An 18,331-nucleotide genomic window follows, 5' to 3' on the forward strand; every position below is an offset into this window, starting at 1 on the left:
GGGTGCAGATCCTGAAGGTGGGAACCTCATCTGGAGATTTATGGCATATCCTGCTGTATAATTACATCTTTTACATTTTACAAGACTTTCTTCATTGAGCACGACTCACCTCACTTCAATCCGGCTTGAGGATGGAAAACCTGGAGAGCCGTCATTATAACTGAACAGACCCTGCAACAGTGGATTGGGAAAATATGAACCCAATGAAAACCTAATTAGGTCAAATTATAATTAAAGTGAACCTGTCAACCAAGACAATAGAGGGCAGTTTTTGCTCTTATTTTATTCCCACAGATCCCCTGAGTAATCCGCTTCTTGTTTTTTGAAAATATTCCAAACGGTTCTAGAGATATGAGCCTATTAATTTGGTGCCAATTTTCATGGTCTCCACCAAGAGTGTGTGTCTCACATGGTAATAATGCAGAGCAGCCTAAAGACACCCCTGAGGATCCTGCTGCTTAAAATAATAAAAATTAGCACTAATTAAAAAGCCCCACATCTCTGGATCCAAATACTGGATAAAAAAAAATTAACTGAATAATGAGGGGAGTGGAATTAAGAACAAAAACTGCTCACTCTGGACCTGGTGACAGGTCCTCTTTAAGGTACAAAATATGCAAAAATACCAGTTTCAATGGAATTCCTTTGGGTATTGGCTATTGTATATACAGTATGTATGTACTTGTATGCACTATATATTTTTTGGGATATTTACTATACATTACATAATAATAATAATAATAATAATAATAATAATAATAATAATAATAGCAACAGCAGCATAATAATATTATATGTAATATGTAGAAGATGCATGTGCCTGCATTAAAGATATGTTTATGTGCACCTGAACTCTATGTATGTGCCTGTATATTACATGTACAGTACAGACCAAAAGTTTGGACACACCTTCTCATTTAAACATTTTTCTGTATTTTCATGACTATGAAAATTGTACATTCACACTGAAGGCATCAAAACTATGAATTAACACATGTGGAATTATATACTTAACAAAAAAGTGTGAAACAACTGAAAATATGTCTTATATTCTAGGTTCTTCGAAATAGCCACCTTTTGCTTTGATGACTGCTTTGCACACTCTTGGCATTCTCTTGATGAGCTTCAAGAGGTAGTCACCGGAAATGGATTTCACTTCACAGGTGTGCCCTGTCAGGTTTAATAAGTGGGATTTCTTGCCTTATAAATGGGGTTGGGACCATCAGTTGTGTTGTGCAGAAGTCTGGTGGATACACAGCTGATAGTCCTACTGAATAGACTGTTAGAATTTGTATTATGGCAAGAAAAAAGCAGCTAAGTAAAGAAAAACGAGTGGCCATCGTTACTTTAAGAAATGAAGGTCAGTCAGTCCGAAAAATTGGGAAAACTTTGAAAGTGTCCCCAAGTGCAGTTGCAAAAACCATCAAGCGCTACAAAGAAACTCGCTCACATGAGGACCACCCCAGGAAAGGAAGACCAAGATTCACCTCTGCTTCTGAGGATAAGTTTATCCAAGTCACCAACCTCAGAAATCGCAAGTTAATAGCAGCTCAGATTAGAGACCAGGGCAATGCCACACAGAGTTCTAGCAGCAGACACATCTCTACAACAACTGTTAAGAGGAGGCTTCGTGCAGCCGGCCTTCATGGTAAAATAGCTGCTAGGAAACCACTGCTAAGGACAGACAACAAGCAGAAGAGACTTGTTTGGGCTAAAGAACACAAGGAATGGACATTAGACCAGTGGAAATCTGTGCTTTGGTCTGATGAGTCCAAATTTGAGATCTTTGCTTCCAACCACCGTGTCTTTGTGCAACGCAGAAAAGGTGAACGGATGGACTCTACATGCCTGGTTCCCACCGTGAAGCATGGAGGAGGAGGTGTGATGGTGTGGGGGTGCTTTGCTGGTGACACTGTTGGGGATTTATTCAAAATTGAAGGCATACTGAACCAGCATGGCTACCACAGCATCTTGCAGCGGCATGCTATTCCATCCGATTTACATTTAGTTGGACCATCATTTCTTTTTCAACAGGACAATGACCCCAAACACACCTCCAGGCTGTGTAAGGGCTATTTGACCAAGAAGGAGAGTGATGGGGTGCTACGCCAGATGACCTGGCCTCCACAGTCACCAGACCTGAACCCGATCGAAATGGGTTGGGGTGAGCTGGACCGCAGAGTGAAGGCAAAAGGGCCAACAAGTGGTAAGCATCTCTGGGAACTCCTTCAAGATTGTTGGAAGACCATTTCCGGTGACTACCTCTTGAAGCTCATCAAGAGAATGCCAAGAGTGTGCAAAGCAGTCATCAAAGAAAAAGGTGGCTACTTTGAAGAACCTAGAATATAAGACATATTTTCAGTTGTTTCACACTTTTTTGTTAAGTATATAATTCCACATGTGTTAATTCATAGTTTTGATGCCTTCAGTCTGAATGTACAATTTTCATAGTCATGAAAATACAGAAAAATCTTTAAATGAGGTGTGTCCAAACTTTTGGTCTGTACTGTATATTTATGCCTGTATCTACTCCATTGCATGGATGTGCCTGCATTTACTGTAGAATTGTGCCTGTATTTAGCATATGTAAATGTACTATACATTTCCGTCTGCATTTACTAAATGTATATGATGGATTTTTTTTATTTTTTTTTTTAAATGCAAAACGTACTTACTTCACAAATGCGTGGAGTGAGTCCAATTGATTCCTAGATAGCATAAAAAGAAAAAAAAAGTTAAACATCTGTAAAAAAAAAAAAAAAAATTCTGATGACATCAAAATAAACCGGCAAAAATCCTTAGAGACCAGTCCATTTTGGGTGTAAATGACCAAGCATTTTATTTACTTTTTTTTTCTATTGTTGCATTGGAAAAGCCAACATTTTTTACTTTTTCTGTAGCAGCATGAAGGCTTTATTTTAGTTTCAAAGGAGATTTATTAACGTTTTAACATAAACAAAGGAAAGTCAAAATGTAATCAAGGCTTTATTTTATGGAGAATTATTAAAATAAATAAAAATAATAGTTAATATAAGGAAACACAATGGCACTTTGGCGTGCATGAGTGCATCGTGTGGTGTCAGGACGGGGAGTGTACACAACTCTTTACAAACTCCAATTATAAATAATAGATAAAATCGTAATGAGTGTCTTGCTGCATAATCATCACTACAGAAATGGATGTCAATAGGCCTCATTTACACCTGTAATGGAGCTTATTGCAGCTTCACATTTATTATTTTCGTTATCCAGACGTATGAATGATGCATGAACATACAATCACCTACCGGAGTACCCATCATGGTGTACGTCTTCCCTGAGCCAGTCTGTCCATAGGCAAACAGACACACGTTATAGCCCTTAATGGCTTCTGAAAGAATTGTGGTGCCAAGGTCCTGGAATACCTGAGGACACAAGAAAACGAGAACATAGGAGCTTAATACCAGACAACACTTCTGGTCCTATTTGTTGACATCTTTCAGGATTGATCTGAATTGGCCAAAAAGCTCCAAGATTTACAAGAATTCTGTAGCATTGACTATTTGTCTGATATTTACAGATCAAATAATGTCTTCCATTATAGAAATATGTAGCCTGTCTTACATTGTATATCACATGATGACAAATTATATGGTTTTATATATTTGAGTTGAGGAGCATTTAGCCACGTATGGTCTACCTGAAGAAATACCCTGCAGCCGATAACTCTTAGCCATGATGGCCCACCACACACGAGACCCAGAAAAATTAGGTTTCAAGCTCTAGTGGACCTGGTTTGGCCATTTACTACATGACTGACTAGCATACACCACATCTGTCCTGCAGGGACCAGAGCTTCCCACCAAGGTGATCAGAGCTGAACGCTGGGTGCCCCATCAGCCAGACCCACAACAACCATATGAGAGTTGGGGCTGTCGCTGTAAGAAAAGGGGCTGTTTTGATAAAACAAGCACTTTAATGTGGTTACTGATATAAAGAACATGTAATTTTTATGCAAGAATATTCATAACAAATAAAAGCCAGATCTGCGCAGCACACGTGTTTTACTAGGACCGGTTCCAGTGAAAAATCAACTACACCCTGATCAACAGGGAAAAAAGACAAAGCCTGTTCAATGTCTTTGTCATGCTGGGAAATAAAAGGGTGGATTGGTTTATCCTTCTATCTTTATACACAAGTCATATTTATTTATTCGTTCATTTTAGTTGTATATTTTAAATAAAACCTCTCTGATTACACAATGGAGAAATCACAAAAACATGAGTATTGTGCTGGTCACAGTGACTTTGTACAGTTACTTATCGAATCTCTTTCATTACTACACTACCTGATCTGCTCCTACAGAGCCATCGTGCCATGTGCTAATGTTGATCTACTCCTAGGAGTCTTCTCCTGCATGGTATATGCAGAGAGGGTTAATCAGCCATATTTAAATGGGCCAGTTTTTTTGTGAAGGACTACAGAGCAAGTGGGAGGTCGTTCACCATATCTCCACCCCAGGGTGTGGTCTGGGGTTTAACTAGCCAGCCTGTTGAGTCATGGGGTGTTCAGTATCTGGAGAAGCTAGCTCCAGGGAGAGAGGATTTTGCATTTGTTGTGCTAAACCTGAACTGTGTGTGGTTAACCCTGAGTGGCCGGACCCGGGCCGATATACGGACGGTGCTGTATCTTTTTATTTTGCTTTGCAGTTATGCCGGATGGGCTGTGTTTACTTTATGAACTCAAGATTGTTTTATGCCGTTTTTAATAAACCAACCCAAACCTTAAAGAGACAGTATTCCGTGTCTACCTCCGTGTAGAGCGGCTTGCTTGGCTGTACCACAGTATGTACATAGCCATCATGGCATATGCTAATGTTGATCTAACCTAGCCCCCGCTGTGTACCTATACATCATCTATGGGTATGTGCAGAGCCATCACGGCATGTGCTAATGCATATACAGCCAGCGAGCCTAAGGTAGATTCAATTATGTACCACTTGAGAGTAGTATCAAAAGGTTACCCTACATACATATTGTTTGTATACGTCCTCAGATTTTGCAAGAAACAGTAAACATGTGACTTGGTGTCAGAGCTGTATTTTTGGGCTTTCGCAGAATGATTTATGGTAATAGCAGCTGGTTTGCACAGTGCATATGTCAGTACCATTGGGCAGAGAGCGAGGAGTTGGGAAGAGAAATTTACCTTCCCACAGTCCGTCAAAATTATTATCTGCTCCCTGCAGCAACATCTTTTCCTCCTACAGTTTGCGCAGGCAAGTGCAGCTTTATACAGGGGTATAAACTCTAAAGTCAGAATTATTTTTTGGAGTACTGAAGTCTTTTCAAGTCTTAATACATTTTAAGGTCTGTCAAAGAGTTTATGTGCATTGTATAGGAGCAGGGTTAAGGAACATTTTAAAAGGAATATGTAATCAGATCATTAATGCAAAACAGATTTTTTTCTTAAATACTTTTTTAAAATTTTTGGCAATTTTTTTTGGCATGTGCTAAGGCATCCTGTCATTAGAATTTAACCTGTAATGATACTGAGACTTCTGAAAACTCTTCCGGTAAGGACAGTAAGTACGGGTCTAAAATAGCCCCAGTGGCTACTGTGAAAATTGCAAAATTTCTAATACTGATTGTGATATGAAAATAAAAAGAAAATAAATGAACAAAAAAAAATCAGATTTAAAAAAATAGATAATCTCTGATTTTATGTTTCCTTTCTGGTTTGTAGTCTACATAAAAATCATAGGCATCGTGTCTATTTTAAAAAAATATGTTCAGCCCATCAATGATTTCTGTCTCAGTCATGACGTCATTCACACGGATGACACGTTAACTGGACACTTGCAGTTGTGTGGAGAACAGGTCAGAGATCTGCAGTGGGACTTTTCATTTCTTTGAGGTGCCCTTCTCTAAAATAATTTGGAAACCACTGCTCTACAACAAACTTTGGTGAATATACAGTGCATTGTGAAAGTATTTGGCCCCCTTGAACTTTTCTACCTTTTGCCACATTTCTGGCTTCAAACATAAAGATATAAAATTCTAATTTTTGGGGGGAAGAAACAACAAGTGGGACACAATCGTGACGTGGAACGAAATTTATTGGATATTTTAAACTTTTTTAAAAAATAAAAGCTGAAAAGTGGGGCGTGCAATATTATTTGGCCCCCTTGAGTTAATACTTTGTAGCGCCACCTTTTCCTGTGATTACAGCTGCAAGTCGCTTGGGGTATGTCTCTATCAGTTTTGCACATCGAGAGGCTGAAATTCTTGCCCATTCTTCCTTGCAAAACAGCTCGAGCTCATTGGAGGTTGGATGGAGGGCATTTGTGAACAGCAGTTTTCAGCTCTTTCCACAGATTCTCGATTGGATTCAGGTCTGGACTTTGACTTGGCCATTCTAACACCTGGATACGTTTATTTTTGAACCATTCCATTGTAGATTTTGCTTTATGTTTGGGATCATTGTCTTGTTGGAAGATAAATCTCCGTCCCAGTCTCAGGTCTTTTGCAGACTTCAACAGGTTTTCTTCCAGAATGGTCTTGTATTTGGCTCCGTCCATCTTTCCATCAATTTTAACCATTTTCCCTGTCCCTGTTGAAGAAAAGCAGGCCCAAACCATGATGCTGCCACCACCATGTTTTACACTGGGGATGGTGTTTTGAGGGTGATGAGCTGTGTTGCTTTTACGCCAAACATATCGTTTTGCATTGTGGCCAAAAAGTTCGATTTTGGTTTAATCTGACCAGAGCACCTTATTCCACATGTTTGGTGTGTCTCCCAGGTGGCTTGTGGCAAACTTCAAACGAGACTTTTTATGGATATATTTGAAAAATGGCTTTCTTCTTGCCACTCTTCCATAAAAGGCAAGATTTGTGCAGTGTACAACTGATTGTTGTCCTATGGACAGACTCTCCCACCTCAGCTGTAGATCTCTGCAGTTCATCCAGAGTGATCATGGGCCTCTTGGCTGCATCTCTGATCAGTCTTCTCCTCCTTGTTCGAGATGAAAGTTTAGAGGGACGTCCGGGTCTTGGTAGATTTGCAGTGGTCTGATACTCCTTCCATTTCAATATGATCGCTTGCACAGTGCTCCTTGAGATGTTTAAAACTTGGGAAATCTTTTTGTATCCAAATCCGGCTTTAAACTTCGCCACAACAGTATCTCTGACCTGCCTGGTGTGTTCCTTGGTCTTCATGATGCTCTCTGCACTTGAAACCGAACCCTGAGACGTTCACAGAGCAGGTGCATTTATACGGGGACTTGATTACACACAGGTGGATTCTATTTATCATAACCAGTCATTTAGGACAACATTGGATCATTCAAAGATCCTCACTGAACTTCTGGAGTGAGTTTGCTGCACTGAAAGTAAAGGGGCCGAATTATATTGCCCGCCCCACTTTTCATTTTTTATTTTTTTTAAAAAGTTTAAAATATCTAATACATTTCGTTCCACTTCACGATTGTGTCCCACTTGTTGTTGATTCTTCCCAAAAAAAATAGAATTTTATATCTTTATGTTTGAAGCCAGAAATGTGGCAAAAGGTAGAAAAGTTCAAGGGGGCCAAATACTTTCACAATGCACTGTAAATATTGTTGTTTCCCCTATTAAAAAGATATCAAATAAGATAAGGAGCTTATGATGGATGATCTTATAATGTGATGGGTAAAATGTATAAATAGCAAATTAAAAGGATTCATAGATCACAGAACATGGATGACAATCTACGATTTGACTTCATCCAAGAGTAACATGCACAGGTAGTTCCCATGGATAAACCGTAACAAAGCAGATAAAGTCTGGAGGACTTTACTTGTGTGTATGAAGGAGGCGACTGAGATACCTGGGTCAATATTAGCAAAACAGGCACAGTAAGCAGAGACTCCTACAAAGAAGACCTGTTTGATGTTCAGTATCCCCAGGTAACAAGACAGAATATGAGAACACCAGTAAACAAGGTGAAGCAAAGATAAAAAGTAATTCTCATTGTACACATACAAATATTTTTCTTGCCACGCTCTTCATAAAATACACTATTTCCCTTTGAGATTGGAAGTAATAAATTATCACACAAAATTAGTATTATGTATTTGATAAGTGAATGTCCAACACTGAACACCATCAAAGGACCCAGATTTCTGCCAAAAGTGAGCGCCGATTGACAATATTACAAGTTGATTGTCTCTTGTTTAAAGGGCATTTTACAAGAGCGGATGCAAGCTGCATAGGGATAAATGATTTTTAATACCGTTGTTCGGTTCCCTACAGTTTGCATATTGTCAGCAGCAATATGAATAAAGAGAAAATTTCAGCTCACCCCTGAGATGTAATCCCAGTCTGGCATGGAGCACGGAGTCCTCGCTGCTGCACAGCGCCTGGGTCAATGAGGAAGTGAAGATGGATCCAGCTCAACACACCGGGCAATTGAATAAAATTCAACAATCTTTATTGGCAAATCCTTTTAAAAACTTGTAGAAAAGACAAAAAAAAGGACATCTCAGACGACAAAGCATATATTATGGGGTGATGTGTATAAAATATACCATACGCGTTTCGAGTGAAAAACTCTCGAACACTGGCTATGAAAAAGAATATTCTGAACTGGACTTAAAGGGGTATTCCCAGCTCCAAGATCCTATCAGAATATGTAGTAGGTGTAATAATAATATTAGCAAATACCTCCAATTAGAAATGTAGTATAGTATTTTTTATTAACTATGCCACTTACCTCATGTGCAGGCATCGCAGGACCTTAGGTATCCACGGTTACGACCACTAGAAGATAGCTAGCTGTCACTTTATCAGTGGACGTAACCATGGATACCTAAGGTCCTGCGATGCCTGCACATGAGGAAAGAGACATAGCGAATCAAAAAAACTATACTACATTTCTAATTGGAAGTATTTGCTAATATTATTATTATTACACCTACTACATATTGGGATAGGATCTTGCAAATGGGAATACCCCTTTAAGTATACTAACAAATAATCATGGATACAAAAAAAAACACATGAAATCAATCAAGAAAATACCAATCACAGAGAAGACTAGACTGAATATATGAAAAGAAAAAGGTGGAAACAAAACAAAAAATGTACCCTGGAAAAACTGAATGAGAAATATGTAATGCAACCCATACGCTCCATTAGGGCTTAATCTCAGATGAGAAATTATGTTATACTATCAAAAGCATAATACTGAGTTCAAAAGGAAAAAGAGAATGGAGAAAAAGGATAATTTTTATTTTATTTTATTTTTTTTTAAGACTTTTCTGTAGTTAATGTTTATTGAAAATGTATTTATGCACATATTTATTGTCTGCAGGTTTTGTGTTTTTTTTTTTTCCCTTTTCTCTCTTTTTCCTTTGGGATAGTTTCTGCCCTTACTTGTACAAGTTTTCTCTAGGACTTTCTCATATGTATACATGTATACGTACATAGTTGTTCATATGTATTGCATTACATATTTCTCATTCAGTTTTTCCAGGGTACATTTTTTGTTTTGTTTCCACCTTTTTCTTTTCATATATTCAGTCTAGTCTTCTCTGTGATTGGTATTTTCTTGATTGTTTTCATGTGTTTTTTGTATTTTTGTGTTCAAGAGTTTTTCACTCGAAACGCGTATGGCATTTTTTTATACACACCACCCCATAATATATGCTTTGTCGTCTGAGATGTCCATTTTTTGTCTTTTCTACAAATTTTTAAAAGGATTGTTGAATTTTAATTAATTGCCCGGTGTGTTAAGCTGGATCCATCTTCACTTCCATATTGTCAGCAGCACATTCCCTGCTAACATGTAACTATGAAAGGTCCATAAAGACATTGTTGGGGGACTTTGTGCGGACAGTCAAGTTTTCTACACCAGAGTCCTGAACTCGACCTTATCCTACACCTTTATGATGAAATAGAACAGAGATTGTGAGCCCGGCCTCTCCTCCAACATCAGAGTTTGACATCACAAATGATCTTCTGTATGAATAGGCTAAAATTCTCACAGACACTACCAAAATCTTGTAGAAAGTCTTCCCAGAAAATTGGGGAAGACTCCATAATTTTTTCCTCAGAATTGAGCGATTCCATAATTTTTTCCCTCTGCTTGGTCTCAAAAAAATTACCCTTACTGAGTACCACATTTTTTATCTTGATTTCTTTTAGTGTTTCTTGAAGCCCTAAAGTTGCCATTTGAAATGACTTTAGTTTTGTACCATGTCTGTGATCTGCTTTTTTTCAACAACATTAAACAACTGAATGAACATCCTCTGAGCCCGGTGATTCCATCATTTTTTCCAGGGGTTGTAGTATAATGCACAGCCCATAGTCATCCATGTTGTATAATGCACAGCCCGTAGTCATCTATGTAGTATAATGCACAGCCCATAGTCATCCATCTACAATATTGCACAGCCCATAGTCATCCATGTAGTAGTATGGCCACTGTGTACTCACCAATTTAAAAAAGAGAAGCTCTCCTCCCATCTGCTTCCCCGCAGCGCAGCGTCCTTTTCTGAAGGTGGCAGCTGACTTCAGCATGCAAGCAACGAGAGCGCATGACGTCACTGCCATGTGTCTCCCGTCACGTGCACGCCGACTTAAGCTGTTGGCCTCTGATTGGCCAGAAGCGTGTATTGCAGCGCATGGACCCGATGGGTCTGTGCGCTGCAATACACTTCAGCTCAATGTGTGTCTGAGGATGCACATCCAGCTGAAGAATTTCTTGTTGTCCATGGGCCCCTCAACCGCCGGGTCCACCCATTTGTCCAGGGCAATGGCACTTACCCAGATGCGTCGGGTGGTGACACCCGCCCGGATTATTGGACACTAAACCATCAATTACATCTTGGAAATATATAGCACTGTGCAGGGGATTTAATGTTCTCTTGGGATCAAACCTTTGCTTTTCTGCTACAAAAGATTTAGTAGAATATGAATCAATGCAAATTCTTGGACCTAAAAAAGGACATGTTGTTAATGGACGTGCATGTTAAGGGAATGGTCAGAATTAGAAAACACGCTTCCAATACCTTATTAGGGATTGCAAAATTCAGAATGGACAATAACTAAAAAAGTATCTCTTACTCCCGAAGACCTGGTATGTTTATGCATTATAAGAACAGCCCAATAGTTCCTATGAGAATTGATGGTTCTACCAAGAAACCAAACACTTACAGAAGATTACAGACGATATATATGAAGCAAGACCACCTTTTCTTCAGTTTACCACCAGGAAAAGTTTTACATAAATATCCCTTTTAAAATATATTTTTTATTAATCAAATGTTAAAGAAAACCATAGACAAACACCAACATATAATTAATATAATGAGTGACAGCACTGTACTGGTGAATCAGAAGACAATACAATAGACCTGTTTTTTTTCTATATTATATGTTGGTGTTTTTTTTTTTTTTTTTTTTTTTAAGATTTGATTAATAAAAAAATATATTCTATAGATTTTTATGTAAAACGTACCACCAGGAAACCCTTCTGCCTTGAAAGGCTTGACCAGGATCAATAAAAAAACATAGATCTTTTCTTTTAAGAACAAATTACATAAAATAATGTAATAAAAAAGGATCCCAAAAGTAAAACTACTGTTTTTTTATTTTTAATCTGGTTACTAATTAGGATTCATTGTGCAATTTAGGTTTGAGGACTGTGTATCGGTTGGAGAGGAAAGCTAACACTTACAACATTGGCATGAGGCAATGCCTTGGAAATCTCCCAAGTCAAATTACTACTTCAATCATCCATCAAGTAAACTACATCATCAGCCAGCACCATGTTATGTGAACAACGGGGGCCGACAGCTGATCTTCCAGATTAAGTGGTTTTTAGTTGCCCTATAGAAGATTATTTCCGGATTTATTATAAAACATGAACAGGGCAAACACATGCGAACATTTATTATCTGCAAGTACACAGCAAATGATTTATTAAGGCATTCCTGTTGTCTGGCACATCATGCGAATGTGGCACCCCAAGGGTCTGGTTGCCACAGTGGTATTGCTTCCCTCAAAAGAGGTAATGCCATGTCTGGAGGCAAGCAGGGGTTCCCTGGTCAGGTACACTATACATGCAACACTTTCCTGGCTCCAGGCCAGCAAGGGGAGCCCCTCCCCTTGGCAACTGGATCTGGGGGTGGGGTTAGTTTAGCTTAGTGAGGAGTCGAGTTTAGGACACAGTAGAGAGAGGAGCTAGGGACTGGAGCTGGAGATAGCTTGTCCTAGCTGGAGCTACACAGAGAACCAGACACCGGAGTCCGAGGCTGTGGGGTACTTCAGGCCCAGCAGCAGATACCGCAGGGCAGGAGATTGCAGGTCTCCTGGCCCCATCAGACGCCCGGAGGCTCAGCAGCACCGAGGGGCCAGTACCGCCAAGGAGGAGCGAGGAATCCACAAGGCCCGAGCTGCCAGCCATACGGGTGAGCACAGCACGTTACACTCAGGGACGTGGGCTACAACACAGCTAAAAGCAGAATAGCCAAAGAGAATAGTGAGCACGGCAAGCCTACAACTCCACCTGGTCAGGAGGACTATGCTTGCTCCCAGACTGACCGGACTCTTATCTCTAGCCAGTACTCCAGTCCAGGCCTGTCTAATTGCTACCAGTAAAGACCCTGGGACTGAACTACACGGACTCTGTGGTTATTTCTGCACCGCGACACCCTGCACAACCACAATCATCCACACACTGCCCTGAAGATACACTCTTCCTGTGGGGAGTTATACCACCCTTGCTGCCAACCCATCAGCTTCAGAGGACTGGTCCGCAGCGGCAGCCTCATTAGCCGCACTCCACAGGTGGCGTAGTCGGACATTATATAACCTATATACATCTACTACCCTTGGATTGACCACCTTGGTCACGGAACAGGTCACCGCCACGGTGACTACAACCCCCAGCATCTACAGGCCCGGCTCCGGGTACCCCACGGCCCAGGGCGTCAACTTTGGTGTAGTCGGCATGATTACGTGCCCGTTACCACCGGGTACTGTACGCCTTCACGAACTGTGTCGCATACCGTGGTGAAGTTTTCCCGCCAATTACCGCTGTTTCCCGCCATTTCCGGATCGCCACGCGGGAAGAAGTGGGGCGTAACCGCTGGAAGCGCGCGAAGCCCAAGCCCCGCCTCACGCACTGACGCCGCGCTAGGTCCTGGAAGGAGCCTCAGCAAGCGCTGACGTCAGAAGCAAGCGACGCCAGGTCCTCAAAGGAGACCATCGCCTACGGAACTGCGGCCTACGGAGACAAAGTGAAAGAAGGTAGGCCACGGTTCACTAAGGGGGAGGAAGACGCCCAATATGGAGGTAACTTCAGCCACAAGCGCGACCGCTGCCGCGGTAATGCCATTCTCCATGCCATATATACCGGGGGCGGCGTGGTTGCCCCAGTACTCAGGAGAGTCGCACACCCTGAGTGACTTTAAAGAAAGACTGAGTAGCTTATTTAAAGTGTATCCCCTGTCCGAGGAGCAGAAAGTGAGCATCGTCATAGGCCAGTTAATTGGAGCAGCCCAGAGAGAAGTGTAGTCCTGGTCAGCCAGAGACAAAGGGACTGTGAAAGAGATACTGGCCCGCCTAAAGGACACTTTTGACACCCGTACTACAGCTGAGATAAAAATGAAGTTTTATGGGTGCAAACAACGGGCGCAGGACAGTGTACGGGACTATGCTTTAAACCTGCAGGAGGCGCTGAGGGCCATCAAACAGGTAGACCCCGACAGTGTGCATGATGAGAACAGACTGTTAACTGAGCAGATTATTGAGGGGCTCCTGTCCAGTGCTCACCGGACACAGCTGCGCATAATGGCTCTGCAAAATCCCGATCTGGATTTTGCACAATTTAAAGACAGAGCCATCCGGGTGCTGCGAGAACCAACACCAGGTGGCGCTACATCTCACCGGCGCCCAGCTATCACCTACCACCAGGAGGTGGCACCCTTTTCCCCAGAGACTGTGGGAGCTGATGCACAGACTCTGGACAATGATCCGTCTACAGACCTGCACCTTCAGGTCCAAGAGCTGACAAAGTGTAGCTGCACTAACCAAAACGGTGCAGTCCATGCAAGTGTCCCCCAAGGAAAAGATCCAGCTGGCTTCCAGTCCGGAGGACGTCCCGTGGCGACAACAGAGGAGGATTCCACCAATCAGAGAGAGGAACAGCGACCGCTACGACCAGGACGGACAACCCATCTGCCGCCGCTGTCACAAGCCAGGACATTATGCAAGGTACTGTAATTTAAACGAGCAAAACCTGGGGCAGAGGGCCAACCCCCAGGCTTAAGACCACCAAGCCCACGCAACTGGCGAGACAAGTATGTGGGGGGACGACCGGTCCTACCTGTCGTGCTTGACGGCATCCCGATGAGCGCGTTGCTGGACACTGGATCCCAGGTGACCACTATCCCCTACATTCTTTACAAGCGATACTGGACTGACTCGGACGTTACTCGCCGTCCAGATGAACATTTAAGCATCTATGCCAGCAATGGTCAGCCCGTACCTCAAGTGGGGTTTAAAGAAGTGACCATAAAGGTTGGCAAAGTGGAATTGCCGGCTCAAGGAATGATAATTGTTGACATTGATCGCCGAGAAAGTCATCCCATGATAACCTTAGGCACTAATGTCATTGAAAATTGTCTTTCAGAAATTATTGTCTTGTTACAGCAGGTTGCGGAGACTGCCAGTTCCAGTCAGCAGCGGGTTCTGCAGAGAGAAATCAGAGCCCTGATGAGAAGACAACAGGTAGAACTGTCTGGTGGTGAAATTGGCAGTGTCAGGATGAGTGACCCGTTCCCCATTGCCATGCCCCCAAGAAGTGAAATGTTGATATGGTGCCGGGCAGCAATCGGTCTCAGGGGTAGAGATTACCAGGCCTTGGTAGAGCCCGTATACTCTGACAGTAGGCCCACCATCTTGACAGCCAGGGGGGTGGTTGATGTCCGCCATGGGAGAGTGCCAGTCCGCATCCTAAATATTGGGGAGAAAGAAGTTCATTTGCCCCGGTATGCTACCCTTGCCAAATTATTCACCGTCAGCAGCAATTCTATAAAAACAGTGGAACCCTTACCTCCATCCAAACCGGCGGAGGATAATGGCTCCAAGGGACAGATGGAGGACTGGTGTCAAAAGCTACACGTGGGCACTGACTCCACCCCTCAGCACCAAAAACATGGAGTATACCGGGTGGCCCAGGAGTATGAAAGGGTCTTCAGCAAACACCCACTCGACTTCGGGCAGGTGAAAGGGGTTCAACACCATATCCCCACGGGAGACCATCCACCCATTAAAGAAAGGTACCGGCCTCTCCCACCAGCACACTACCAAAATGCCAAAGGGATGTTACGAGAGGCTGGGGTGATAAGAGACAGTTGTAGCCCCTGGGCAGCTCCATTAGTTCTCGTAAGGAAAAAAGATGGCACAATGAGAATGTGTGTAGACTACAGGCAAATTAACCGCATTACACATAAAGATGCATACCCATTACCCAGGATTGAGGAGTCACTAGCTGCATTAAGATCTGCTAATTATTTCTCTACTTTGGATCTCACTCGTGGGTATTGGCAGGTTCCTGTAGCAGAGGCGGATAAAGAAAAGACCACATTTACAACCCCGATGGGCCTCAGCGAGTTCAACTGCATGCCATTCGGGCTCTGCAACGTCCCAGGAACCTTCCAGCGGTTGATGTAGTGCTGTCTAGGACAGTGGTCCCCAACCTTTTTTGCACCAGGGACCGGCTTGAAGCAAGATCATTTTTCCATGGCCCAGCAAGGAGGGGGTGGGGTGGGCGGGGCTTTGGTCATATGGGGGCGGGGTAATGGAGGGATTTGGAGTTTAGTGCATACTTATCATATAGTGTAGACCAGGTCCCCGCCAGGAGCTATGCCAGGAGCCCCACATAATGTGCTGTGCCAGGAGCCGCATCACTGAGGCCCCATCACGCCCTGCAGCAGGACAGGGCAGCTGTCCTGACAGCTGCTGTTCAGCTGCATTTACTTCATCCCAGGGGCGGACACAGACTGTAGTGGGCCCCTGTGCAAGAAATTTTTGGGGGCCCCCCCCGCCCTTCATAAGGCAACAAAGTTATGTAAACATAACCCCCCCATGTGCATCTCTCACCCCCCCATGTGCAGCTCACCCCCATGCATCTCTCATCCCCCTCCGTGCATCTCTCATCCACCCCCCGTGCATCTCTCATCCACCCCCCGTGCATCTCTCATCCCCCCCGTGCATCTCTCATCTCTCCCCTCCCTCCCATGTGCATCTCTCCCCTCCCCCCATGTGCATCTCTCATCTCTCCCCTCCCTCCCATGTGCATCTCTCATCTCTCCCCTCCCCCCCATGTGGATCTCTCATCTCTCCCCTCCCCCATGTGCATCTCTCATCTCTCCCCTCCCCCCCATGTGGATCTCTCATCTCTCCCCTCCCCCATGTGCATCTCTCATCTCTCCCCTCCCCCCATGTGCATCTCCCATTCCCCCCACTCCTAGTTAATTGTATTTAAAAAAAAATAAAACTTGTTATACTTACCCCCATGCGATCCCTGCAGAATCCTGGCGCTCGTCCAAATCGCTGACACCAGGTTCTCCTGACTTCCGGCCATGTGACGGCGCCGTCACATGACCGGAAGTCAGGGGAATCATGAAGGTGCTGCCGCAGCAGCGCAGCGCTAAGATGTCCCGGACCCGGCGCTTAGCATGCGGCCGGGGGCCCCATGAGGAGAGAGACGCACAAGAGGGGGGCTCCGAGGGGGCTCCTACCGGCCGGGCCCCATACTGGAGTCAGGGCAGTCATGCCCTGATGGCGGCCCTGCTGGAGGCTGGAGGGGCCCCCTCTCCCCGCGGACCGGCTGAAAAACCCCAACGGCCCGGTCCTGGTCCGCGGACCGGCGGTTGGGGACCTCTGGTCTAGGACATAAGAATTTCGAGACAGTCCTGCTGTACCTGGATGACGTCATATTATACTCCAAGTCCTATGAAGATCACCTGAAGCACCTGGCAGAGGTGTTTGAAGCCCTAGCTGGTTTTGGCCTAAAGGTGAAGCTTTCAAAATGCCACCTGTTGAAGCCCAAGGTACAGTACCTAGGTCATGTGGTAAGCGCTGAAGGTGTAGCACCAGATCCTGACAAGGTCACAGTAATCAAGGACTGGCCAAGACCCTCCACTATCAAGGAAGTGCGGCAGTTCCTCGGGTTGGTGGGCTACTACCGAAGATTTATCCAAGGCTTCACCAAGCTGGCGGCACCCATGCAGGACCTTCTAGTAGGCCAGTCCAGGAAGGCCAAAAACCCGAAGCCTCCATTCAAATGGGATAAGCCGGAGGACGAATCCTTCAGCAGGCTGAAGATGGCTCTCACAGGAGACGAGATCCTGGCCTACCCTGACTATGGCCAACCCTTCATACTCCATACAGACGCGAGCAACGTGGGGTTAGGAATGGTGCTGTCCCAGATACAGCAAGGCAGAGAAAGAGTGATTGCCTATGCCAGCAGGAAGCTGCGGCCCACAGAAAGGAACCCCGAAAACTACAGTTCCTTCAAGTTGGAGTTCCTCGCCATAGTCTGGGCTGTGACAGAGCGCTTCAAGCATTATCTCGCCTCCTCCAAATTCACCGTCTTCACGGATAATAACCCGCTGACGCACCTGGACACTGCGAAACTTGGTGCCCTGGAACAAAGATGGATGGCCCGATTGTCTAATTATGAGTTCACCATCAAGTACCGGGCTGGGCGCAAGAATGCAAACGCCGATGCGCTGTCCAGGATGCCTAACTTGCCAGATGGGGGAGAAGACCCGGAAGAGCTGGAGGAGATAGACATCCCCGCTTTCCACCGTCATGGAGTAACCCAGTGCTCCCATTGTGTGAAGAACAGGTGCTACGCCAACAGAGAGGCCACGTTCAATCCATTGCCCCACCATGGATGAGCAGAGACACAAAATAGTGACCCGGCTGTCCGCCTAGTCAAGGAGTTGCTGACACGAGCTGACTCGTACCCTGATCCAAATACTCCAGAGGAGACCAAACAGCTGTGGAAGGAGAAGGGCAAGCTATTCATCTATGAAGGGAAGCTGTGTCGAAGAGCCATCAACTCCCGGACACATGAACTGATCTGGCAGGTGGTAGTCCCGAGGCGGGATGAATCAATGGTCTTGGAAGCGTACCACGATGGAGCAGGACACTTTGGCTGGAAGAAGTTGGAAGTCCTGCTACATGAACGGTTCTACTGGGCTGGCATGAGGAAAGCAATCGAGAGGTGGTGTCGAGAATGCGAACCATGCAACCTGAGGCGAAAAGACCGTGACAGCCAGAGGGCTCCCCTGCAGCCC

The 18,331-nt window shown here is 44.2% G+C and overlaps 1 protein-coding gene across 1 annotated transcript in view; it reads right to left on the bottom strand.

The window, feature by feature from the left end:
* The window catches only part of STARD9 (StAR related lipid transfer domain containing 9), a 157,976-nt gene that overhangs the window by 69,727 nt on the left and 69,918 nt on the right, over window positions 1-18,331 (bottom strand). Inside the window, exons 4-6 of the mRNA XM_073638857.1 lie at window positions 3,288-3,404; window positions 2,676-2,708; window positions 110-171 (exon numbers count right to left, since the gene is read on the bottom strand). Coding sequence (XP_073494958.1) covers window positions 110-171; window positions 2,676-2,708; window positions 3,288-3,404 — 212 coding nt within the window. The remainder of the gene's footprint in view (window positions 1-109; window positions 172-2,675; window positions 2,709-3,287; window positions 3,405-18,331) is intronic.

This window comes from Phyllobates terribilis, unplaced genomic scaffold (genome assembly GCF_046119375.1).
Source record: "Phyllobates terribilis strain yellow unplaced genomic scaffold, ASM4611937v1 Scaffold_7__3_contigs__length_470593459, whole genome shotgun sequence".
In the NCBI taxonomy this organism is placed as follows: Eukaryota; Metazoa; Chordata; class Amphibia; order Anura; family Dendrobatidae; genus Phyllobates; species Phyllobates terribilis.